Genomic DNA, 26,924 nt, shown 5'->3' with positions numbered 1-26,924 from the left:
GCCCGTGAAGTGCTGTCAGCAGACCAAGCAGTGCTGCAAGTTCCCTCCTCCGTGCCCCAAGTAAGAGCCACAGCCACAAGAAGGACGCCAGGACCTGCCTGCTCCATTTATCTCTTTGGCATGGTGGCAGAACTGCCTAAAGCCTTTACTGCCTGAATTCATTTTCTGTCATTTGTTTTCTCTTCTTCCATTTATGTTCATCACTAAGTGCCTGTAACATGCTTGCAGACATCATCCCTGCACGGAGCAAAGTACTGTTCTCAGGCACCATGTGTGGTTTGATTTTTCCTCTGTGTTTGTCAAAGTCCTTTTCCTACCTCATTTCCTTTTTCAGTCTCAAATTTGAGATGCAAATACAATAAAGCTCCTCTTTCCTGAAAGCAGCACTTTCTGGGGATTTATTTACTTTGACTCTGGCTGTTCCTGTCATCTTTCTCACCTGGTGTATCAACAGACCCTAAAAAAAAATCAAGGAAAGGCTATCAGGGAATAATTTAATCCCAATATAATCTGGGAATACCTTGGTTTTGGGTTAGCAGCATCAACTCACAATATCACAAATCCTCCGTCCACTTGTTCCAGTTGAGGAGTAGCTCACTGGCTCTTCTTTCACACCAACACATCTGCATCTCCCTGCATCTCACCAACCAGGGAAATAATACTTCATAGCTCTCCCTGCCCCAGCTTCCCCCAGTTATGCAGATTGTATCATGCTTGCAACATAGATTGTGCTGTGCACAAAAAAAGCTCATCCCAGGTCATGCTCAACAAACCAGTGCATTTCAAATCCAAATACTAACCACAAGGTAGCAGCCACCTGCTCATAATGCCACCACTGACTCCTCATTTTTGGTAACTGGGACCACACCACAAAATTCATTCCCCAATACCCTGCAGTTACTACGGCCAGGTTTTCCTTATCTGACACCACTGTTGAAACCTTAGAAATGGACCATCAGGTCCTTGCAGATCAACCTTTCCTAACCAGCATCTCAGATGAAGCAAGCAAGTAATGTGTTTAATACATGCCCGTGTCAAATGACACAAAGCAAACCCAGAAGGTAAAAACACCTTTTTTGTTGAAGGGTCAGAACAAATTCAACTTTCACATGAATTTTTCAGATTCTCAACTTTATACCCTGCTGGCAAAACTTTGCAAAATGCAATCAGTGCAATACCTGATGGGTAAGACACACAACTAATTCAAGAAGAGCTACAGACCACTTGGCAGAGCCAGGCCAAGTGTCAGAAACCCTTTAGTTCTCCCTCAGACAGTGATTCACCTTCTCAGCATCGCTGAGAAATTCATGCTGCCTTCCCTGAGTCCACACCACAATCCTTCCTTGTAGTCTGAGCACCAGCTCTCCCTGCCCCAAACTGGCACTCAAAGGGAAGTGATGTACCCCTAAGCAAGACAGCCATGCCCCCTCTTGTTTGTGCACAGCACGCGATATGCATCCTACCCACAGACACTGGTTCAAACAGAAATAAGCTGGGAACAGAGATTAGAAACAAGCCTCTCACCTTCCCTTCTTGCAGGGTCCTAAACACTAGGCTTCACATTCAGAAAGCGTGCAGTGGACCCCAGTCCTGGCACTTCCAGAGTCCCGTGCTTAACGTGCATGAGGGTTGCTCCTGGAGTTTATATAAACAGGTAACACAAACACGGGTCTAGGGTAGTTTAAACAGGGATGATCTTTCCTTGCCCCAGGGATCCACTTCCCAAGCTCTAACTTTTGTCTGCTTCGACTGCCCTCTCTGAGGTTTCTCTCTCCTGAGGAACAGGGAAGCTAGAGCCCAGCCCCCACGATCGCACCACTGCTCACCCCAATCGGTTACTGGACAACATGGGGAGAAATGGGAAGGGGATGGGGAGAGGGAGGGAGGAGATCACAAGTGAGCCAGGGAATCAGGAACCTGAACCCCTGAGAGAGATGGAGGTTTGGCCACACAACTTCCTATAAGTGGCCTCTAATCTCGGACCCTGCACACGTTCTCCATACTGAGCATCTGGGCCCCATGCTCCACCTCGGGGGGTGCACAGATTTGTAGCTAGAGAGCGAGAAATACTCCCTGCCCCCACCCTGACTGCCACTCTCATCCCCTTCCTCTACCAGAGCTGCTGCTCCTCTTTCTGCTCCCTGCTCATAGAAGCTAGAGTCATAGCACATGAGGGCTGGACAGGACTACAAAAAACCCCAAGAAGAACCATCAGAGACTGAAAAGGAAAGGATGCCAGACAGTACTTGGCATGGGCTTGGGTTAGGGAAGCACTCTCTCTCTATGTATTTTTGGGGGGAATTTAAATTATATCTTTAAATATCAGGTCTCTTATTTTTGTGAATTGGATTAATTAACTAAAGCTAAAAAAGCTTTAAAAAATGCACTATAAAAATTATATTACAAAGAGGAAGCTACAATGCACTAGTAGCACAAGTTATAATCTCAGTCTCAGTGAAAGAGTTTGGGTAGATAGAGAACAAGATTGAGAAGCAGATCCTCCTACTTCTACATCACACCTCCAACGTTGTCTCCCTGTGTGCCCCGCAGCCATGCACCCACGCTTCCCCATTGCTACATAGCGTGCCAGGAGGAGTTGGCATTTCCCAGAGGAAAACACCCTTCCACTGACTCAGTAATACTGGTTGTTTTTTAACAAATCATTGTCTCACTCTCGTATTCACATTTCTACATGCCACTGAAGGGTTCAGTGTCACAACAGACCTTTAAGTGCCTGCATCACTCCCGGTCTAGTGTGTGGATTCATTTGCAGTGAATCAGGTAGGACAAGACAGTATTAGAGCATAAAAATGAATCAAACAGTAACTGTGACAAGACTGATACAACAGGTGCACGGGGATCTCGGCATGTCAGGAATGAAGTCCGCATTGCCGACAGGCACCTCACTTCCCGCAGAGCGGCTCCACGCCATATAAAAGCTCTCCCGTCCCAGTCCTCCTCATTCAGCTCATCGTCTCCCTCCGCATTCCTCCTTTCTGCTCAGCAGGGTAAGTCTCAGTAAACTCTTTCTCCTTAGGATTCAGAGCAGCAGCTTTCTTAGAGTATCTTTTCAGAGAGAGGGTCTGAAAAATATCAATGGGTTTTGACGAGGAGCTTAGGCTAAGCCCAATTTCTTATAGCCTGGCTGGCAATACCAAAGACCTGTGCAGGATGCACTGACAATGCGCGGAATATTGTATAAAAGGGAGAAATCTGAAGGGATAGGAAAATAAATTGTTGGGGAGACGGAAGAAAGGTCCAAAAGTCCTGGCTGGCAACATGCTCGGAGAAGATACAGTGTCTTCAGAGTACTTCAGATCTCTCTGAAGCTAGGGACATCCAGCTGGAAACAGCCACAGTATCTGGTGGGCCATGGTCTAAGCCCAGAAATAGCAGACAAAGCACACAGCAGCTCTGTAGGTTCATTTCTATAGCAACCTAAAATTTCAGAGGAAAACAGTGTCGCTAGGGCCCCTACAAAAATACAGGATGGAAATGTGAGCATCAGCCTGGGGTTCCTCTTATCCAATCTCTGTTTCTTGCAGCTTTGCCTACACAACACAAAGATGTGCTCTCGCAGATCTTGCCACGACCACGGATCCTCATCCCACGGATGCCACCGTCATGAATCGTCCTGCCATGGCTCTAGCTCGTCCCTTCACTGCGTCATCGAGAAACCTGTGCCCATCTGTCCCGTGCAGCCCTGCTGCCCCCCCGTGCAGCAATGCTGCCCCCCCGTGCAAAAGTGCTGCCCGCCTGTGCAGCAGTGCTGCCCGCCCATGAAGTGCTGTCAGCAGAGCAAGCAGTGCTGCAAGATCCCTCCACCGTGCCCCAAGTAAGAGCCACAGCGATGAGGAAGATGCCAAGACCTGCCTGCTTCATTCATCTCCTTGTTATGGCATCTTACCTGCCTAAAGCCTCTTCTGTCTGCTTTTATCATTTGCCATTTGGCTTCTCTTTTCCCATGTATTTTGATCAATAAGTGTCTGTAACATGCTCCAATGAGTCTTACACTGCCCAGGTGTGACCCATTCTTTTCCTGGTTAAAATGTCCAGCTTCTCCTTCCTACTCCAGTCTCCAGGTAGATAATGGTGAACAATAAACCTTAACAAACATGACATTCATTTTGTCTTGAGTTTATATTTTTCTGACTCTCTTTGGTCAAGAAATGACAGGACCTTTGGCTATGTTCTCAGTCTATTTATCAACATACTTGATGGTGTCAGGTGTGGTTTGGGTAACAGGCGCATTTGAAGAAAAAAATCTGAAAATTATCAATCAAATGCTCAGCTTCTACAACCCAGAAGGGTTTGCTGACTTAAGGAGCTGAGGAATTCGCCCAAAGAGTTTATTCACCTTTATGAGGAGAATACAAATATAAGAGAACTAAGTGCAAGGTGACAGACAGGTTTTCTGCTTAGGCAAACAACATGTCTACATATCAGTCTGTGGATCGCTATTAAGCCGTGCCTACCAGGACTCTAGCCAGTATGTCCAGTCTGTGGATCTGTATGAATCTGTACCTAGGAGGACTCTGGCTGATAAGTCTGTTTCCCTTAAATCAGGTCTCCAGAATCAACATGGAAATAAATTCCCACTGTCTGAACACTGTTTTCACAACATCCCACACCAAGAGGAGCTCTCCCCCCGTGGAAAAGAGGAGTAGGTTTCTTCCTTACATGTGTTGTAGTAATCCCCAGGTAGCAGGTTCCTCTTTTAAGCATGCTTCATCCCAGTTGTCACCAGAGAAGCAGGCCACAAATATCAAGCTATTAAAGCACTGGGTGGAAAGAGGAAATCGTTCCCTGTGCCATTCAGTAGTCTCCATCACCCCCAGCCTCTTCTGAGAATTGCTAGCCATAATCTCTGAGCATGCCAGCTCAGGCTTTCCAAACACCCTGAGCCCCAGGGCCCATGGTCACAAGGATGTGAAACCATTTGGTCTACTGACACTGTTCAAACACACTGGTGTCATCACCCCAGCAACAGTCCTACCCAGCACCCCAAAGGTGCCCTAACCTTTGGTGTGTGAAGTCAAGCCTCCTCTTTGCCTCATCCCCAAGGGTTTGATGCGCCCACACCTGGCTGAAACCACAGGAGCTCTGTTTAAAAGATATGACTAAAGACTTGTAAACTGGCATTCAGGAAAACACAGAATCTCAACTCACAGTGCCCTATTTCAGTCTTGGAGGCATGTGACTCGGAGTGAACCAGCATGTAAGTATAATTCAGATATCCTCTCCTCCCTTGCTAAGGGGCAAATATTAGAGAAACTGCACTAGACAATCCCTGCAGGGAAAGAAAAAGATGGGGAAGGACCACAGTCCAGTCAACAGAGCGAGGCTGTGCTAGGCACAAACTCATTAGCTCTCCTTTCACTCCAACCGACAGCCTGTGGAAGGCATGTTCTCCCCCCAACACTATGCCAAACCCACAGGAGATGCCAGAAAGCAATCGCATCTTTCTGTAGCCAGTGGAACAGCCCTGGATGAGTCTCTAAAGACTAGAGCCTGGACAGAAGGCCGTCTAGATGGCAGTGAGTCACTACCTGTGGTTGCCAAAATTTACAAGAGCACCTAACTCCCTTGGTTGAATTCTCCTAACATTGAATAGGAAACAGCTTCCTCAATCCTTTCAGCACCTCTGCTAAAGGTACCCAAAGTGCTTACAAACCCAGTCATAGATAATGAGAACAGTGACTAAGGATGAAACATGGACCAATTCTTGCAGACAGTAGCCCCACAGATTTGCCCTTCAGTTAGAAAATCCCTTGATGTTACCAGATCTGTGCAGACCAAACTCTGCCTTAGAAACTCTCCACCGACAGGGAACAAAGAGCCAATGTCAGATGGAGCAGATGGGACCTAAACACCCAAACTCTGGAAATCTGTGGGGGCCCCTTCAGGACTTAAAAGTTCCTCCAAGGACAAACCATCAGAAAGGCTGTACTGAAACAACTCCTGCAGCAAATGAAAAACCCCTGAGATGGTTGGCAGAGGACTCTGCTGAAGGGAGGTCAGGACTGCATATTCAGAGTTTCTCAGCTCTCATCTAGCCTCTGACATCCACTCCCTGGGTGCCCTCCAGCAAACCAACAACACTTCCCATCCCATATAACCAGTTATAGGAACTCCAACTGGTAATTACACATCCCTGCATTATTATAATGACCGACATAATATCAGGATGCCACAAGGTTGAAGGGCTGGGCACACCATTAGAAGTCGTCACTGCCCCATAACAGCAGCTCGCTCCATGGGGCTGCGTGGGCAGACACGCCACTTGAAGTCCCAATAAAGAAAGTAATTTTCTCTTCATCAGTACCACGCTGAAATTCTTATAGCACGAAGTGTGAGTCAAAGGGGACTGCAGGCAGAAGGACACATGAGAAGGGGTGCACAAGGAATTTAGTCACCATTCCCAGGGGTGCCTCATTTCCTGCAGCAAGAGCCTGGACCTGTATAAAAGGTCTCCCCAAACAGGCCTCCTCATTCCCTCACCTTTGCTTCTCTGCACTGGTCCTTGCTGCTGAACAAGGTAAGCCTCATTGCACTGCTCCTGTTTGTCTCACATGCCGGGGCAGGGTCTTCCATACAGTCCTTGCCTAGAGTCGAGATCAGATTATCTGTTTTGGCCTGTAATGTGGCTTTGCTTCAACCCGCACGCTGGCTGTTGGTTGGCACCTTTGGAGAACCACAAAAAGTTATTAAGACAGACCAGCAGCGGACAGAAGAAAAGAAAAAGAGTAGGGGAGACACTGGAGCACAACAGGTAGGGGTGGAGGGCATGGGATAGAGGGAGAAGGAAAACTACAGACAAACTGGAAGACTTCAATGTTTTAGGAGTAACTGGTCACTCAGAAGCCAGGAGCACCTGGCTGGGGAAATTCAAAGTTGGTGTGAAACCATAACCTGGGATTGGGAATACTAAACAATTTCCAAGCAAATGAGGAGTTCAAGTCTAAACTAGCTTAGAAGTTCAAAAGAAACAGATCTTCTCATGGCACCTACAAACCTGAGGGATAGGAGGTCCGAGCATCACCTTGGGGTCCCTCTCACCCACTCTCGTTTCTTGCAGCTTTACCTACGCAACACAAAGATGTGCTCTCGCAGATCTTGCCATGACCACGGATCCTCGTCCCACGGATGCCACGGTCATGAATCATCCTGCCACAGCTCCAGCACATCCATTAACTGCGTTATCGAGAAACCTGTGCCCGTCTGTCCCGTGCCCCAGTGCTGCCCACAACTGCCACAGTGTTGTGTCCCCACGCAGCAATGCTGCCCCCCCGTGCAGTGCTGTCAGCAGAGCAAGCAGTGCTGCAAGATCCCTCCACCGTGCCCCAAGTAAGAGCCACAGCAACAAGGAGCAGGCCAGATCCAAACTCTTAAGTTCACCGCCATGTAATGGTGTCTTGTGTGCCGAAAGCCTCTTCCGTTTCTTTCCATATCTTGCCACTTCTCTTCTCTCTCTTCCTAGTTACTTTGAACAATAAATGTCTCTACCGTGCTCTAAAGAGTCTTTCACTCCAGAGATGTGAACAATTCTTCCCCTGGGATAATCTCCTTCTTCTCTTTCCTGATCCAGTCTTCATACTGATAATGACAAACAATAAATCTTAACATTAGTGACATTCAATCGGTCTCAGGATTTATTTTCCTTTTAAACTCTTTGGTCCATAAATATCGGCACTTTTGCTTCATTCTCAATCTTGTTTCCTCCAGACTTCCTGGTGGTAGGTGTGGTTTTGGTGCTAGGGAAATTTGGAGGATAAAAATCTGAAAAAGATCAAATGCTCAGCTGATGCCTACCCATATGGTATCACTGACATTATGAGTGTGTGTACCACGGGGGTAACTGGCCCACAGAGTTTATTTGCGGACCTTTTTTGAAACAAAATCAAATTACAAGAGAACTAAGGGCAAGAGGGCAGGTCTTCTGCTTAGGAAAACAACACATCTACTTTTCAGTCTGTGGATATGTCTGAATCTGTACCTAGGAGGACTCTGGCTGTTGTGTCTGTTTTCCTGTAATCAGGTCATCAGAATCAATTAGGAAATAACTTCCCACTGTCTGAACAATGTTGTCACAACATCCCACAGCAAGAGGAGCTCTCCCCCCGTGGAAAAGAGGAGGAAGTTTCTTCCTTACATGTCTTGCAGTCATCCCCAGGTGCCTCTTTTAAGCATGGGTCATCCCAGCAATGACCAGAAATGCAGATGACAAATATCAAGCTATTAACTTGGTGGATGGAAAGAGCCACCAGTTCTCTGTGCCATTCAGTAGGAGAGGAGTGTCCATCACCCCCAGCCACCTCTGAGGATTGCTAGCCATAATCTCTCAGCATGCCAGCTCAGGATTTCCAAAGCCCCTGAGCCCCAGGGCCCTCGTTCACAAGGATTTTTGGGTTCCTGAAACCATTCAAACCATTTCGGTCCATCACACCATTCAAACACACTGGTGTCATCACCCCAGCAGCAGTCCTGCCCAGCCCCACCAAAAGTGTCCTGATCTTTGTGAAGTCAAGCCTCCTCTTCACCTCACCTCCCAGGGGTTTGACATGGCCATGGCTGGCTGAAAGCAAAGGAAACCCTCAAGCACAAACAGTCCCCTACACGCCTCTTTCTAGCAGCTGACCCGTGCGCACCGCATTTCCTTCAACTGCTGCCTCTTATTACAGTCAACCACAGGAGCACAACCAAGCTCTCGCGACCCTGATTCCCACACACTAGTGCCTCAAGGCAAGTACGTCTAGGAGTCAGCCTGTCTCCTGCTTGTCTCTCTGTCTGCTGCTGCAACAAGGCGTCATCTGATGGCGGGAAGGGGCTCGTGTCGCTTGGGCTTCTTGAGGGCGACTGCTAGAGTTGACCTTAGCTAGCAGTGTGCATATAACCATTGTTACTTAGTGCAGTGGATTTCAACCATTCTTCATATTGGGACCCCTCTGGAAATTTTGAATCCAGCTGCAGACTCCTTTGAATTGTAAATGTGCATATTCACGTGCCATTGATTGATCATGATAATCTTGCATGGAGCCCTTGGAGATAGGCTATAAACTCCCTGCAGCCCATGAACCACAGGTTGAATACCACTATCTTAGTAAATCCTGAGTACCTAGCACAAGGTAGCCCCACTTGGGCAAGACATCTCAACAGGAGCTCAATACAAACACTACCGTGAACCATACAGTACTGCAGTATGACTGCCCACCATGGCACTGGGAACCAAACATTACACTTCCTGTAGCGATGACATTCAGTCAACCTGAAAAAATAATTATTGACAAATGGTGGAAGGTAAAATATCCCTCAAGAGGAGCTCTGTTTAGGAGATTCAACCAAAGCCTTGAAAATGGCATTGAGGAAAAGGGAGACTCTTGGCTCAGGGCGCTCTGTTCCAGTCTCAGACTCATGTGACTCAGAGTGAATCAGCGTTTAAGTATAATTCAGAAATCCTCTCCTCCCATGCTAGGGGGCAGCTATTAGAGAAACTGCACTAGACGATCCCTGCAGGGTAAGAAAAAATGGGGGAAGAACCACAGGCCAGACAATGGAGCAAGGCTGTGCTAGGCTCGAAATGGCTAGCTCCCCTTTCACCCTAACCGACAGCCTGTGGAAGGCATGTTCTCTCCCACAACACTATGCCAAACTCACAGGAGATGCCAGAAAGAAACAGGAACAGATGGGACCTAAACACCCAAAGCCCTGAAACCGGAGTGGGGGGGGCCCTTCTGCGCTTCAGTTCCTCCATGGAAAGAGCATCACAAAGGCTGAAATAAAGAAACTCCTGCAGCATAGGAAAAATCTCCTGAGAGGACTGGCAGAGGACTCTGCTGAAGGGAGGTCAGGATTGCAAAAATGGAGTTTCTCTGCTCTAATCCAGTGTCTAACATCCACTCCCCAGGGGCTCTCCAGCGAACCAACTACATTTCCCAACCCAAATAACCAGTTATAGGAGCTGCAGCTGGTAATTACACTTCCCCCTGATATTATAATAACCGACATAATATTAGGATGCCACAAGGTTGAAGGGCTGGGCACACCACTAGAAGTCGTCACTGCCCCATAACAACAGCTCTGCTCCACGTGGCCACGTGGGCAGACACGCCACCTGAGGTACTGATAAGAGAAATAATTTGCTATTCAGCTGCACCGGGATGAAATGATCATATGATAAAGCACAAGTCAAAGAGGAATGCAGGAAGAAGGACACACGAGAAGGGGTGCACAAGGAATTTAGTCACCATTCCCAGGGGTGCCTCATTTCCTGCAGCAAGGGCCTGGACCTGTATAAAAGGTCTCCCCAAACCAGGCCTCCTCATTCCCTCACCTTTGCTATCCTGCACTGGTCCTTGCTGCTGAACAAGGTAAGCCTCATTGCACTGCTCCTGTTGTCTCACATGCCGGGGCAGAGTCTTCCATGCAGTCCTTGCCTAGAGGAGAGGTCAGATTATCTGTTTTGCTCTGTAACGCGGCTTTGCCTCAACCCGCACTCTGGCTGTTGGTTGGCACCTTTGGAGAACCACAAAAAGAGATTATGACAGACCAGCAGAGGACAGAAGAAAAGAAAAAGAGTAAGGGAGACACTGGAGCCCAACAGCTAGGAGTGGAGGGCATGGGATAAAGAGAGAAGGAAAACTACAGACAAACTGGAAGGCTGGAGGGACAAGGGAAGTTTCAATGTTTTAGGAGTAACTGCTCACTCAGGACCCAGGAGCGCCTGGCTGGGGAAAGCCATGGTGGTGACAAACCAAGACCTGGGACTGGGAATACTAAACACACACCCAGAAAATGAGGAGTTCAAGTCTAGACTAGCTTAGAAGTTCAAAAGAAACAGATCTTCTCATGGCACCTACAAACCTGAGGGATAGGAGGTCTGAGCATCACCTTGGGGTCCCTCTCACCCACTCTCGTTTCTTGCAGCTTTGCCTACGCAACACAAAGATGTGCTCTCGCAGATCTTGCCATGACCACGGATCCTCGTCCCACGGATGCCACGGTCATGAATCGTCCTGCCACAGCTCCAGCACATCCGTTAACTGCGTTATCGAGAAACCTGTGCCCATCTGTCCTGTGCCTCAGTGCTGCCCACAACTGCCACAGTGTTGTGTCCCCACGCAGCAATGCTGCCCCCCCGTGCAGTGCTGTCAGCAGAGCAAGCAGTGCTGCAAGATCCCTCCACCGTGCCCCAAGTAAGAGCCACAGCAACAAGGAGCAGGCCAGATCCAAACTCTTATGTTCATCTCCATGTAATGGTGGCTTATGTGCCGAAAGCCTCTTCTATCTGCTTCCCATTTCTCTTCCCTCCTTTCCTATTTACTTTTAACAACAAACATCTCTAAAATGCTCTAAAGAGTCATCCCCTCCAGAGGTGTGAACATTTATTTTCCTGGGAATATTGTCCGTCTTCTCTTTCCTGATCCAGTCTCCAAGCTGATAATGACAAAGAATAAATCTTAATATTAGTGACTTTCATTTGGTCTCGGGATTTATTTTCCTGTGAATCTCTTGGTCATAAAATGTCAGAATTGTTGTTTTGTTCTCAAACTATTTTCCTCCAGAGTTCATGGTGGTAGGGGTGGTTTGGTGTCAGGCAAATTTTGAGGATAAAAATCTGAAAAAGATCAAATGCTCAGCTGCTGCCAACCCAGATGGCATCACTGACATTACCCTCAAGCACAAACAGTCCCAAACATTCATCTTCCTGGTGGCTGACCCGTGTGTACCACATTTCCTTCAACTGCTGCTTGTTATTACAGTCAACCACAAAAACACAACCAAGTTCTCGGCACCCTGATTCCCACACACTAGTGCCTCAAGGCAAGTACAGCTAGGAGCCAGCCTGCCTCCTGCTTGTCTATCTGTCTGCCACTACAGCAAGGCATGATATGATGGCAGGAAATGGGCTTGCATAGCTTGGGCTTGTTGAGGGCAACTCCTAGGGTTGACCCTAGATAGCAGTGTGGACATAAACTTCATTACTTCATTACAGTGTGGACATAAACTTCATTAGTACAGTGGATTTCAACCATTTTTCATTTCTGGACCCCTTTGGATATTTCAAATGCAGGTATGGACCCCTTTGAATTGTTAGTGTGGGTATTAATGTGCCATTAATCATAATCATCTTGCACAGAGCCCTTAGACATAGTCTGTGGACCCCCTGGCATCTACGAATCACAGGATGAAAACCACTATCTTAGTGAATCGTGCATGCCTAGCACAACGTAGCCCCACTCAGGAGAGACATGTCAACAGGAGCCCAATACAAACACTACCACGAACCATACAGAATTGCAGCATGACTGCCCACCATGGCACTGGGATCCAAACATTACACTTCCTTTAGCCATGACATTCAGTCAACCTGAAAAAAAAAAGTATTGACAAATGGCTAAAAAACAAAAATCCCTCAACAGGAGCTCCTATTAGAAGATTTAACTAAAGACTTGTGTAACAGCTGCTATTGGATTGGCAGCAGGGCTCAGGATCCCTTCAAAGGTAGAGTGGAAAAGTTTGCAGAAAGTTGTTGCTTGCAGGAGCATATGCATGTTTTTGCCTGCTTTTGAAGCAGGAGAGGGGAGGGAGCTCAGCCCTGGAGACTCAGCCAGGCTCCGAGAAGCGAAGGGACCCCGGACCACAGTGCTCTGGGATCTGCCTGCCTGTGAAGTGAACCTGCCCTTAGTGATGGGGAGAAGACAACCTGGTTTCCTTTTCCCCTCTGTGTGGCAGAGTTACCCATATGGAGGAAAAAGGGTGGTAAAGTAGACTTGCCTGGGAGGGCAGGGTGTTGATCTGGGAAGGCTATAGGGAAAGTTAACTGAGAACCAGCCTGGGGCCAGGTGGATGATAAACCCAGGGTTGTTTCAGTTATCAGCACAAGGGGCCATGTCTGGGAATTGGAGAAAGGTGCATTTGAGGGAAGGGGACAGCGTGCAGTTTTTTGCAGATACCACAGATGGCTGGAGCAGAGGAGAGCTGCTCTTCCCCATGAGGCTGTAGCAGAGAGCAGGACTTTCTGAACCAGCAGCACCAGCCATGGGTATTGTGCTGCCAGCGAGAAGGAAAGCTGATGCCTTGTTAACCTGGTGTGCTCCTGCTCACTGGAGTCTCGGGGGTTAAGGTGGGGAGTTGTACTGCGGGTGTCTTTGAGTCTATATGTACAGAGCGTTTTAGTTCATTGATACCTGCCTCTGGCAATCCAATTATTGATATCCTGTTCTGCTATTAGCCTCATTCACAGGCTGACTGTTTTGTAAATAATAAACTGTAAATAATTAGACGGTACGTACTCCGGTGTGTGGGGAAACCTCCCACCTTACGGGCTGGGAGGTTGACTGAGGCTATTTGACACCCCAGGACCCTAAATCTGGAAGTGGCCGTGGGTAGCACTGTGGCTAGGGTTATACTTGCAAAATAGCATTGAGGAAAACACAGAATCTCAAACTCACAGTGCCCTGTTTCAGTCTCAGAGTCATGTGACTTGGAGGGAACCAGTGTTTAAGTATAATTCAGAAATCCTCTCCTCCTGTGTTATGGGGCAAATGTTAGAGAAACTGCACTAGACAATCCCTGCAGGGTAAGAAAAAGATGGAGAAGAACCACAGTCCAGTCAACGGAGCAAGGCTGTGCTAGGCACGAGCTCTCCTTTCCCTCCTACCGACAGCCTGTGGAAGGCATGTTCTCTCCTGCCAAACTCGCAGGAGATGCCAGAAAGCATCGCATCTTTCTGTAGCCGGTGGAACAGCCCTGGACAAGAGGCTGGGCAGAAGGCCATCTAGACAGCAGTAAGTTGCTACCTAGATTCATAAATGCCAGGGTTGGAAGGGACCTCAGTAGGTCATCGAGTCCAACCCCCTGCCCTGGTCAGGAAAGAGCACTGGAGTCAAATGAGCCCAGCTAGGTGCTTGTCCAGTCTCCTCTTGAAGACCCCCAGCTTAGGGGAGAGCACCCCCTCCCTTGGAAGCCCATTCCAGATTGTGGCAACTCTTACTGTGAAGAAGTTCCTTCTAATGTCCAACCTAAATCTGATCTCTGTCAGTTTGTGGCCGTTGTTCCTAGTTATTCCAGGGGGTGCCCTAGTAAATAGACCATCTCCTATTCCCTGCTGCCCTCCCCTGATGAACTTATAGGCAGCCACAAGATCACCTCTCAGCCTTCTCTTGCAAAGGCTGAAGAAATCTAGGTCCCTCAGTCGCTCCTCGGCCTTGCCTGCAGGCCTCTGACCATACAAGTGGCCTCCTCTGAGCCCTCTCCAGATTCTCCACATCCCTCTTGAAGTGCGGCACCCAAAACTGGATGCCGTACTTCAGCTGCAGCCTGATCAGTGCTGCATAGAGGGGAAGCATCACTTCCCTGGACCTATTCATTATGCATCTGCTAATGCATGATAAAGTGCAGTTAGCCTTGTTGATCACTTCGTCACATTGATGACTCACGTTCATCTTGGAGTCAGCAATGACTCCAAGATCCCTTTCCGCTGCTGTGCTCCTAAGAAGGTCATCCCCCAGCCTGTAAGTGTGTTGGTGGCTCTTTTTGCTCAGGTGCAGCACTCTGCACTTGTCTTTGTTGAACTGCATCCTATTTCATTCTGCCCAGTTTTCCAGCATATCCAGATCTTCCGGATCCATTCCCTACCCTCTAGTGTGTTAACCTTGCCCCATAATTTGGTATCATCTGTGAACTTGGACAGAGTGCTCTCCACGCCCTCATCTAAGTCACTGATGAAGACATTGAATAGCACCGGTCCAAGGACCGAGCCTTGTGGGACTCCACTGCCCACATTTTTCCCGGTCAGTATTGACCTGTTCACCACCACTCTTTGGGTGTGGCCCCTAAGCCAATTTGCCACCCACCTGGCCATATAATCATTTACATCACAGCCTGTCAGTTTATTTGCAAGAACTGAATGCAATACTGTATCAAAAGCCTACTTAAAGTCTAGGTAGATGACATCTACCTCAACTCCTGCATCTAAGCGTGTTGTGACCATAAAAAGAAACAAGGTTAGTCAGGCAGGATCTACCTGCAATGAACCCATGCTGATTTCCTTCCAACATTATTTCCCCTGCTGAGCTCCCAGAAATGTGATCCTTAATGATTTTTTCCAGAATTTTCCCAAGGACAGAGGTAAGACTAATAGGCCTATAGTTTCCTGGTTTGTCCCTCCTCCCCTTCTTGAAAATAGGGACCACATTGGCCCTTTCCCAGTCCTCTGGGACCTGACCGGAGCACCATGAGTGCTCAAACAGCTATGCCAGTGGCTCTGGTATGATGCTGGGCTGGTGTCCCTCCTGTGTCAATCTGTGACCCAGCTGGGAGATCTGTCTTGGTCTGTGTCTAGGAATACAGATGCAAAGAACTCATTGAAGAGCTCAGCCTTGTCCCCCCTCTCTGTCACCAACTGCCCCAGTTTGTCCTGTAGGGGTCCTACGCTATCCTGCACCATCCTTGTGCTCCCTATATACCCAAAGAGGGACTTCTTGTTGTCCTTAATTTTACCTGTGGTAGGCAAAGTTTACAAGGGCACCTAACTCACTTGGTTGAATGCTCCGGACATTGAACAGGAAACAGCTTCCTCAATCGCCTCAGCACTTCTGGTAAAAGTACCCAACATGCTTACAACCCCAGTGTTAGATACTGAGAACAGTGACTGAAAATAAAACATGCACTGATTGTCTCAGGCACATCCCTGTAGTTTTGCCCTTCAATTAGAAAATCCCTCAACATTACTAGATCTCTGCAGGCACCCAAACCCCTGAAATCTGTGGGTGCCCCTTCAGGGCTTCAAAGTTCCTCCATGGAAAGAGCATCACAAAGGCTGGACTGAAACAACTCCTGCAGCACAGGAAAAAAACCCTAAGAGGGTTGCCAGAGGATTTTGCTGAAGGGAGGTCAGGATTGCAAATTTGGAATGTCCCAGCTCTAATCTAGCATCTGACATCCACTCCCTGGGTGCCCTCCAGCAAACCAACTACACTTCCCATCACAAGCTACCAGTTGTAGGAGCTTCAACTGGTAATTACACTTCCCCGTGATATTATAATAACCAACGTAATATTAGGATGCCACAAGGTTGAAGGGCTGAACATGCCAGTAGTAGTCGTCACCGTCCCTTAACAACAGCTCTGCTCTGTGTGGCCGCGTGGACAGACACACCAGCTGATGTCCTGATAAGAGAAATAACTGCCTCTTCAGCTCCACAGGGACAAAATTATTACATTATAAAGCATGAGTCAAAGAGGAATGCAGGAAGATGGACACGTAAGAAGGGGTGCGCAAGAAATTTAGTCACCATTCCCAGGGGTACCTCATTTCCTGCAACAAGAACCTGGACCTGTATGAAAGGCCTCCCCAACCCAGGGCTCCTCATTCACTCAGCTTTGCTTCCCTGCACTGGTCTTTGCTGCTGAAGAAGGTAAGCCTCACTGCATTGCTTCTATTGGTCTCTCAGGCCAGGGCAGGGTCTTCCATGCAATTCTTGCCTAGAGCAGAGCTCAGAGTCTCTCTTTTGCACAGTACTGCGGATTTGTCTGAATCCAAGCTCTGACTGCTGGTGGGCACCTTTTGATAACCACAAAACACAGTTATGAGTGACCAGCAGCGGGGACAACATGAGAAGGAGATGGGGGAAAACAATGGAGGCCAACAGCTAAGAGGGCAGGACATGGGATAGAGGGAGAAGGAAAGATTGAGACAAGGGTAGCTGGTCACACAGGGAAGGGTTCAACATTTTAGGTGTAGCTGTCCCTCAAAAGCCAGGAGTGCCTGGCTGGGGAAAGCCATGGTGGTATGAAACCACAACCTGGGACTGGGAATACTAAACACACACCCAGAAAATGAGGAGTTCAAATCTAGACTAGCTTAGAAGTTCAAAAGAAACAGATCTTCTCGTGGCGCCTACAAACCTCAGGGGAAGGCGATGTGAGCATCAGCTTGAGGTCCCTCTCACCCACTCTCCGTTTCTTGCAGCTTTGCCCACACAACAAAGATGTGCTCTCGCGGATCTTGCCACGACCACAGATCCTCATCCCACGGATGCCACAGTCATGAATCGTCCTGCCATGGCTCTACCTCATCAATTAATTGCGTCATCGAGAAACCTGTGCCCGTCTGTCCCGTGCCTCAGTGCTGCCCACAACTGCCACAGTGTTGTGTCCCCACGCAGCAATGCTGCCCCCCCGTGCAGCAATGCTGCCCACCTGTGCAGTGCTGTCAGCAGAGCAAGCAGTGCTGCAAGATCCCTCCACCGTGCCCCAAGTAAGAGCCACAGCAACAAGGAGCAGGCCAAAATCAAATTGTTACATTCATCTCCATGTAATGGTGGCTTATGTGCCTAAAGCCTCTTCTGTCTGCTTCTATCTGTTGCCACTTGTCTTCTCTCTTCTCCTATTTACTTTGAACCACAAATGTCTCTAGCATGCTCTAAAGAGTCGTCCACTGCAGAACAATTCTTTTCCTGGGAATAATGTCAATCTTCTCTTTCCTGCTCCAGTCTCCAAGCTGATAATGACAAACAATAAATCTTAACATTAGTGACATTCATTTGGTCTTGGGATTTATTTTCCTCTGAATCTCTTTGGTCAAGAAATGTCAAGCAATTTTTGAAGATAAAAATCTGAAAAGATCACATGCTCAGCTGCTGCCAAGCCAGGTGGCACCACTGACATTACAAGAATGACTCCAGTTCGTACCAGCTGTGGAGCTGTCCCACAGAGTTTATTTACCCATCTTTTGGGGGAAAAAATCATATTACAAGAGAACGAAGGGCAAAACGACAGGTCTTCTTCTTAGGAAAACAACACATCGACATTTCAGTCTGTGGATCTGTATGAATCTGTACCTAGGAGGACTCTGGCCGATGTGTCTGTTTCCCTGAAATCAGATCTTCAGAATCAACATGGAAATAAATTCCCACTGTCTGAACAACAACCCACAGCAAGAGGAGCTCTCCCCCCTTGAAAAGAGAAGGACGTTTCCTACTTACATGTGTTGTAGTGATCCCCAGGTAGCAGGTGCCTATTTTAAGCATGCTTCATCCCAATTGTCATCAGAGATGTAGACCACAAATATCAGGCTATTGAAGGGCTGGATGGACAGGCATATGGTCCCTGTGCCATTCAGTAGAAGAGGAGTCTCCATCACCCCCAGCCCCCTCTGAGAATTGCTAGCCATAATCTCTCAGCGTGTCAGCTCAGGCCTTCCAAAGACCCTGAGCCCAGTTTCACAAGAGTATTGGGTCCATGAAACACACCATTCAAACACAGCAATCCTACCCAGCACCACAAAAGGTGTCCTGCTGCTGGGTCTGTGGTCAAGCCTCCTTTTTGCCTCACCTCCCAGTAGTTTGAAGTAGCCATGGCTTGCCGGAAGCACAAAAAGGCACAAGCACAATGTGTCAAGACAAGTACGTCTAGGAACCAGCCTGCCTCCTGATTGTCTCTGACTGCCACTACAGCAAGCCATGATACAATGAAAAGAAGTGGCTTGTGTGTCTTAAGCTTGTTGAAGGCAACCACTGGGCTTGACCCTAGAAAGCAGTGAGGACATAACCTTAGTTAGTTAGTGCAGTGGAGTTCAACCTTTTTTTCAATTGCAAACCCCTTTGGAAATTATGAATGAAGGTGCAGACCCCTTTTAATTGTAAATGTGGGTATTCACATACTTTTGATTCATCATAGTCATCTTGAACGGACACTGAGACATAGTCTGTGGACCCTCCCAGTTCCATGGACCACAGTTTGAAAACCACTGACTTAGTAAATTAAGAGTACCTACCAAAATGTAGCCCCACTCAGGAAAGGTCTCTCAACATCTTCCAGGCCCTACCATCTATGAACCTATCAATATCAGCTCAATACACACGTTACCACTGACAATACATAATTGTGCCATGACTACCCCACATGGCACTGGGTTCCAAACCTCACATTCCCTTTAGCAGTGACATACAGATTACCTAAAAAATGTATCAACAAAGTGTTTAAGATCAACTATCCCTCAACAGGTGCTCCAATTTACAAGACTTTACTGAAGTCTTGCAAAATGCGATTGAAAGAATAAATGGGGAGACTCACAATGCTCTGATTTCAGAGTCATGCGACTTGGAGTGAATTGGTATTTCTGTTTAATTTAGAAATCCTCTCCTCCCTTGCTAAGAGGCAAACATTATAGAAATTGCATGAGATACCTGGATGGTAAGAAAAAGACCTGATGGGGAAGAACCACAATCCAGTCAATGGAGCAAGACTGTGCTAGCCTCAAAATGACTAGCTCCCCTTTTACTCCAACCGACAGCCTGTGGAAGACATGTTCTCTCCCCCAACACTATGCCAAACTCACAGGAGATGCCAGAAAGCAATCGCATCTTTCTGTAGCCGGTGGAACAGCCTTGGACTATTCTCTGTAGAGGAGAGGCTGGACAGAAGGCCGTCTAGATGGCAGTGGGTCGTGACTACCTGCGGTGGGCAAAGCTTACAACAGCGCGTAACTCGCTCACTAGATTGAATTTTCTGCACATTGAATAGGAAACAGATTCCTCAATCCCTTCAGCACTTTTGTTAAAGGTACCCGACATGCTTACAAACTTTGTGACAGACACTGGGAATAGTGATTGAAGACGAAACATGGACCAATTCTCCCAGACAACATCACTGTAGATTTGTCCTTCAGTTAGAAAATCCCTTCATGTTACTAGATTTGTGCAGACCAAACTCTGCCTCAGAGAGCCTCGAATGAAAGGGAACAACGAGCTGATGTCAAATGGAGCAGATGGGACCAAAACACCCAATCCCCTGAAATTTGTTCAGGTTACATCAGGGCTTTAAAGTTCCTCCATGGACAAAGGCTGGACTGAAACTCCTGCAGCACAAGAACAAACCTGTGAGAGGGCTGGCAGTGGAGACAGCTGATGGGAGGTCAGGATTGTGAATCCAGAGCTTCTCTGCTCTAATCTAGCCTCTGACACCCACTCACGGGGCACCCTCCAGCAAACCAAGCTGTCCCATCCCGAACTGCTAGTTGCATGATGCAGCTGGTAATTACACTTCCCAAGACATTGTAATAGTCTACATAAACTTAGGATAGCAAAAGGTTGAAGGGTTGAGCATGCCACTAGAAGTCATCACCATCCCATTACAACAGCTCTGCTCCACATGGTTGCATGGGCAGACACGCCACCTGAGGTACCAATAAGAGAAATAATTTGCTATTCAGCTGCACCGGGATGAAATGATCATATGATAAAGCACAAGTCATAGAGGAATGCAGGAAGAAGGACACACGAGAAGGGGTGCACAAGGAATTTAGTCACCATTCCCAGGGGTGCCTCATTTCCTGCAGCAAGAGTCTGGACCTGTATAAAAGGTCTCCCCATCCCAGGCCTCCTCATTCCCTCAGCTTTGCTTCCCTGCACTGGTCTTTGCTGCTGAACAAGGTAAGCCTCATTGCACTGCTCCTGTTTGTCTCACATGCTGGGGCAGGATCTTCCATGCAGTCCTTGCCTAGAGTAGAGGTCAGATTCTCTCTTTTGCTTTGAATCCAAGCTCTGAATGCTGCTGGGCTCCTTTGGATAACCACAAAAAGTGATAATGACTGACCAACTGTGGGGAGAGCATGAGAAAAACAGAGGAGTGGGGAAACAATGGACACCAACAGCTAGGGGTAGAAGGCATGAGAAGGAAAGATCCAGACAAACTGGAAGGCTGGTGGGACAAGGAAGGTGTCAATATTTTAGGAGTAACTGCTCACTCAGAAGCCAGGAGCATGTGGGGAAAGCCGTGTTGGTATGAAACCAGGACCTAGGATGGGGAATGCTAGACCATCATCCAGAAAATGAGGAGTTCAAGTCTAAACTAGCTTAGAAGTTCAAAAGAAAGAGATCTTCTCAGGGCACTTACAAATCTGAGGGGAAGGAGATGTGAGCATTGCCCCCGGGTCCCTCTCATCCACTCTCCCTTTCTTGCAGCTTTGCCTACGCAACACAAAGATGTGCTCTCGCGGATCTTGCCACGACCACGGATCCTCATCCCACGGATGCCACGGTCGTGAATCGTCCTGCCACGGCTCTAGCTCATCCATTAACTGCGTTATCGAGAAACCTGTGCCTGTCTGCCCCGTGCCCCAGTGCTGCCCACAACTGCCACAGTGTTGTGTCCCTGTGCAACCCTGCTGCCCACCTGTGCAGTGCTGTCAGCAGAGCAAGCAGTGTTTCAAGTGTCCTCCGCAGTGCCCCAAATAAGAGCCACGGCAACGAGGAGGAAGCCACGGCTTGTCCGTTCCACTCTTCTTCTGAATTTGGCTCAAGTGCATGGATCATGTGTTGTCTTGCTTCAGGCATTGCAGATTTTCCTGTCTCATTACTGCTCCCATGTGCTTTAATCCACAATACATGCAACAGTTTCTGCAGGGTGTTTTTCTTGTCTCCCTTTCCTCTCAGTTTCTAACTTGATATGTCCACTAATAAAACATACGACATTACTAAAAGCAGCATTGCCCTGGGATTTTATTTTCTTCCAAGTGTCTTTGGTCAAGAAATGTCCATATTTCTGGTTTTGATCTCAGTGTATTTTTTCTGCATATTTTGAACTGTCCTTTTCTATAAGCAAATGTGGTGGCTGCAGGGCATCTATACATATAGGAGCCAAAAATGTATGATAGGAATAACCTCTAAGCTGTTGTGAGTCAACAAGCCTGTCACCATATCATAAGCAACAGCTTTGTACAGCAGCTGAAGATCTGTAGTTTCCCTGCTGCTAAAAAATGCTACAAGATAAAGGCTAATGAAAACTAAAGTGCTGGATCTGGTGCTTGGGTAAATGAGGATAGAAAAATTAATAGATGTGTCAATATCTAGAGATTTCTACTAGAGGTCCCTTTAAGCCAACATTTCTATGATTCTGTGACCTTTTAGGAAAGAAAATGAAAGCAACTTTGATCAATTATTAATATTGGTGTAATAGCCTCCAGTGGACAAAGAGGCTCATTACACATCTTTTGAATGTCTTCGTGTTTGCACTCAATGACTCTATGGACGTGATGCTTCAATTTGCAGTGAGCCAAATTAAACTACCTCTGAGGAGTTTTAGTTTAATGCATCAGAAAAACTTTTAAAGCATCTAGAAAACCCACTTGTGCAACTAGTCACGCCATTGTAAGAAAGGGCAAAAAATGTGATGCGTACAAATGTCCAGCTGCTCCAGAAAGATGTTTCTAGCCAGTCAAGTCAAAGACGAGTTCTTCGGTACATATATTTCCGTGAAGCCCAGGAAGCAGAAATCCCTAAGCTCATTTAAGCAGGCAATTCAAGAACTTCTGTTCCTCATCTGTAAATTGGTGGAAATCTTTTCCTTTCCTGTCTCCGGCTACTCTCTTTCTACCGAAGCTGTTTGGAAGCTGGAGAATGCTCAGATCACAGAGGTGCCCCCTCATGAGGCAGCAGAGGAGTAAAAAATAGCAACACTAATAAAGAATGACTGCAGGACCATCATTAATCCTGCTTTCCCACACTTCAGTATAGGACTGGGAATAGAGCATGAAGTTTGTCCCAGAAACAGCATTCCTTCACTGCTGAGGGATTTTCTCTCGCTCGAGCAGACTAAGGAAACCTTACTGAAGCCTGAGGAAGGGCATTGTGATACCCAGAAGCTTGCCTATTTCTGTACCAACCAGAGTTGGTCCAATAGAAGATACAACCCACAAGAATTTTTGCCCAAGGAAACCTTAGAAATTTGTCATCGGGTTCTTGAAAATCAGGCTTTCCCAGTTAGGAGTTAGGTTTTAAAAGATTTAGAAATCTATTCTGAATCAGATCCAGCAAAAACATTTCTCTTCTATGACTAATGCATGGAATATTTGCTTTCCTCCTCTTCTTGCCCTTCTGAACAAAGAGTGCTTCTCTCACTGCCATAGGACTGGAAACAAAGCCTACTAAAGTCAGTGGGAGGTTTCCATTATTTTCAATAGTCTTTGGAAGATGTCATTTGCATCTGATCATAAGACTGATACTATCAAAAAAGAGGGAAAAAAACAACAACATCTGTGTAGCATAATGAAGCAAGGATGAAACTATTCACCCAATCTGAAATTCAGCCAAGACTGTGACCAACCCCCTTCTTAGGGAGATACCATGTCTTCAAAGGCTACAAGAAGGCAGGATCACAGTTCTACATCACATCCTAAACAGGGCAGGACTTTCTGCCAGCAGCCTGAGGCCTGGCCCAAATTGATTTCCCTGGGCAGAGGATCATATACAGGCCTTGCACATGGGCAGTGTATTGAAACACAGGGAGAAACTGCTCTATTTCATCAACATTTCATAGAATCATAGAAAATGAGGGCTGCAAGGGAACCTCAGGAGATCACATCTAGTCCAAACCCTGCTCCAAGCAGGACAAACCCTAATTACAACATCCCAGCCAAGGCTTTGTCTATCTGGGTCTTAAAAACCACCAAGGATGGAGATGCCACCACCTCTCTGGGTAGCCTGTTCCAGTGTTTTACTGCCCTCCTCGTGAGAAACTTCTTCCTAATATCTAACCTAAGCTTCCCTTGCTGCAACTGGAGCCCATTGCTCCTTGTTCTGTCATCTGCCACCACTGAGAACAGCCCAGCTCATTTTCTTCTCTAATTGGTCATAATTCCTTGAACCTAAGCCATTCTTGGGAGGTCACAAATTGACCCTGCTTGTGAAAACCTCAGGTATAATCAGAGTGTGTATCACAATTAATTAGGCAGCCGTATAGTCTTATAACAAGTTTCTCTTGTGATTAAGGTGTATAAGATCAGACAACATCTAATTGTCATGTCAAGTTTGTACTCGACACTGTTTCCCCCTCCAGCTGAGGGCTCCGATCCCACTCCCACGATGCTGCGGGGCATGAACCTCTTCCAATATCGTTAAGGGTCTTATGCTAAGCTAACATAAATTTGTATCACCCACCTAGTTTCACTGCTGCTAAAAGGATCTAGTTCACTGATGATCTAGCCATCATCCCGAAAGCCAGGCAAACTCAGACTAGCAATAGAGGACCCATCAACATCAACTGGCAGAAAATTTAACCATGGCAACAACTTGCTTTGGGACACAGTGGATTCGCTTTCATCTAATACTCTAAATCAGGGCTAGATAAGCCTTCTAAATGCTTGTCACTAGTTCAAACCAAAGCTACGCGTGTCAATATTTAGGATGCTGTTGACCCACATAATGTCTGCCGGAAAGAATGGAGGGCTGTAAGCAGCAGCTATTAAAACCAAGTAATATCACTATGTGGGGCTTTCCTTCTCATTCCTGTCAAGGAAAGAGATCGTTTTTAAAAGGTTCCTGCTTTCTGTTTCCATGGGTGTCAAAGATTTTAAGGGAATGTTTACAGCAAAATGCCTGCCCTTGTTTGGCAAAATTCCTCATTTGGTGTCAACCAAGTAGCTAGGTCAAATTATTCCAGCAGTAGATACTGTCTTGAAAAATGTATTATCATAAAATAGTGGCTTTACAGTGAGTCAAAGTCATGTCAGTGGGTTGGTATCAATCCATAAAGCTGCAGCTTTCTGAAGCGATGCAGTTTGTATAAGGAGAGGGATTGACATGTGTCCACTGACTCAACAAACCCCTCTGCTGTACCCAGCACCTTCATGCACATGCAGTATTATTAATAAATGGAAACACAAGAAAAAGAAAAAAATATCTGGAAGACAAAAAAAGACTTAACACGAATTAACACCAGGACTTGAATGTAACGAGACTCCTTCACACTCATACAAGTGGGCAACATCTTCAAAGCAGGTTATGGGCATCTACAAGGACAGAAGCAGAAGTTTTGCAATGAGAGAAGAAAAGGTCCTTAGGCATTTCATCAAGTATTGTGTGGGCCAGAAGGGGATTGGCAGATTGGTCCCCATCTCAAAGACCTGTGTGGTTATGGCCTAGCACGTGTCTGGAAGTCACAGCTGCATTGATAGAGACTTTTGCAAATCCCATAGTGTGAATGTTTTCCTCCAGGCAGGATCTGTACTACATTAAACTCGTTTTCCAGGGCTGGAATATCCAGGTTCCTGTTTGGCTTTGTCTCATGCTACTAAACATCCAGAGCAATTTGAGGCCCAGTGCTCAGGTCCAGGAATGAGGGGCTCCTTGCTGACATGCTGGTGCTAAGCCAGAGCTGGCAAGCTAAGCAGGGGGAAGTGGACATAGGGGGTGGAGAAGATACTCTGTCACTGCTCAGACCCTTCACTACCCTTCAGCTAGTCTCCAGAAGCACCCAGGCCAGGAACTGAGCAGGACTTCACCTGTATTATTATGATTTAAATCACAGCTGCTAATCAAAATTTCTGAGGCACAGCGGAAATATCAGAATATGGACATGACAAATAAGAATGAATTTGGGCTGGTAAATCAGGGAGTCAAAGTAGATGGCGGGGTCATTTCCGGGAGGAAGTTTCCAAATTGTTTTAAAGGGCTCCAGTACCCATACTCCTTCAGTTGCTCTGCTTTGTTTCTCCATCTCCATCCTCAGTGGTGAACTGGGTAAGTCAGATTGCACTAGTGCTTCTTGCTCTCATGAAAATGGACTGCACCATATTTTTTTTCCACCGTGTGTTTGTATAATTTGCCTTTCTTCCTGGACTGGGACTCTGAAACCAAGATTGCGAGGGGGCTGGTCCATCTCTCTGCCAATACAAATGATGCCTGGTTGTAAGAAGGTGGTGCTAGAAATGCTTGGAACAAAGAGATGTGTCAAGGGGTGGGAAACTTAGGCTAGGAAGTAACATAGTGATGGCCTACACAACTAGGAAGTGCAATTTTTGCATCTAGGAATCCCAAAACCAAGCGTAAACGTGGCTTCCTCTGAATCCTGTAGACCTAGAAAGGAGGGAAACGTAAGAGATTATCCTGAGTTTCAAGTCTCAAAGCAATTCTGTTTCTTCAGCTTCTCCTGCCCTGCAGAAAGCTGTACTCTTGCTGCTCTGGATGTCATGGCACTGAGACCATTTGCTACGTGCAGCACGTTTGCTGTGAGCCAGTCTACATCCAGAGGTCTGCGGGGTCGTGCTGCCAGCCCTGTGGCTCTTGCTGTGGCTCCTGCTGTGGGGGTTCAAGATCCTGCCCGCCGCTGGTGATCCAAAGATGGCCCGTGCCAGTGTGCTGCCCCCCGCTGCAATAGTCGGCCCCCACGCAGCAGTGCTGCTCGCCCCTGAAGAAATGCTGAGCCTGCAACCAGCAGCACAAGCTGCTCTGCAAGTTGTCAACACAGCAGCTGAAGCCATAGGAACAACCTGCCAATTCCTTTCTGGACCACATGATGCTGGATGAAGTGCCTCAGGCTTTTTCTTTTGTTTCTAATCTTGCAGCTTCTTTCTCTACCAAGGTGTGTAACCCTCCCCAACCCCGCCTTTTGAAGATGTTGCCAACTTGTATAAGTGTAAAGTATTCTCAACGATTGTTAATCCTGCTGTTAATTTTGGTGCATAGGAAATAGAATACCTTATGCTGTTAATGTTTCATTTGCTATTTTCTTGCTCCATTTTCCAATAGTTTACAATAAAACTGGCAATTCATGACAATGCGAAATTTGTGTTTGTGCATCTCTCATGCTCCAAATCTCTCTCTATCCCCTTCCTTTTCACTTGGTCCTGCTTGAGACAATCGGGAACACTGTACACCACGCACATATACATACCGATAGCAACACAGAGCCCCATTTAGAAAATATTAAGAGGCACAGTGCCTAGCATTAACTGGTGCTGCCTGATCCATTGCAGACCAATAAATCCATGCCCCAGCCAATCGGTTTAATCAGATTTTGAGTTGCAATCACGGTACAGGTCAATGATCAATCTCACTTCAATACAAACTCTACCACTACAATAAATTGATATAGTTACATTCAAGTTTGTGGGATTCCAATGTGTACCTACAACTGAGACCCAGG

General features: G+C 47.0%; 1 protein-coding gene across 1 annotated transcript in view; it reads left to right on the top strand.

Annotated features, from left to right (window-relative positions):
• Positions 1 to 7,396, top strand: part of LOC109324688 (sperm mitochondrial-associated cysteine-rich protein-like) — a 13,686-nt gene extending 6,290 nt beyond the window's left edge. Inside the window, exons 2-3 of the mRNA XM_019556720.1 lie at positions 3,546 to 3,836; positions 7,079 to 7,396. Of these exons, the coding sequence (XP_019412265.1) occupies positions 3,567 to 3,836; positions 7,079 to 7,351 (543 nt within the window). The 5' untranslated portion in view covers positions 3,546 to 3,566 and the 3' untranslated portion in view covers positions 7,352 to 7,396. The remainder of the gene's footprint in view (positions 1 to 3,545; positions 3,837 to 7,078) is intronic.
• Positions 7,397 to 26,924: the final 19,528 nt, after the last annotated feature.

This window comes from Crocodylus porosus, unplaced genomic scaffold (assembly GCF_001723895.1).
Source record: "Crocodylus porosus isolate Cpor-Errol unplaced genomic scaffold, CroPor_comp1, whole genome shotgun sequence".
NCBI lineage: Eukaryota > Metazoa > Chordata > Crocodylia > Crocodylidae > Crocodylus > Crocodylus porosus.
Note: the sequence above shows the minus strand (reverse complement) of the source record. Positions and strands in the feature narration are given on the sequence as shown.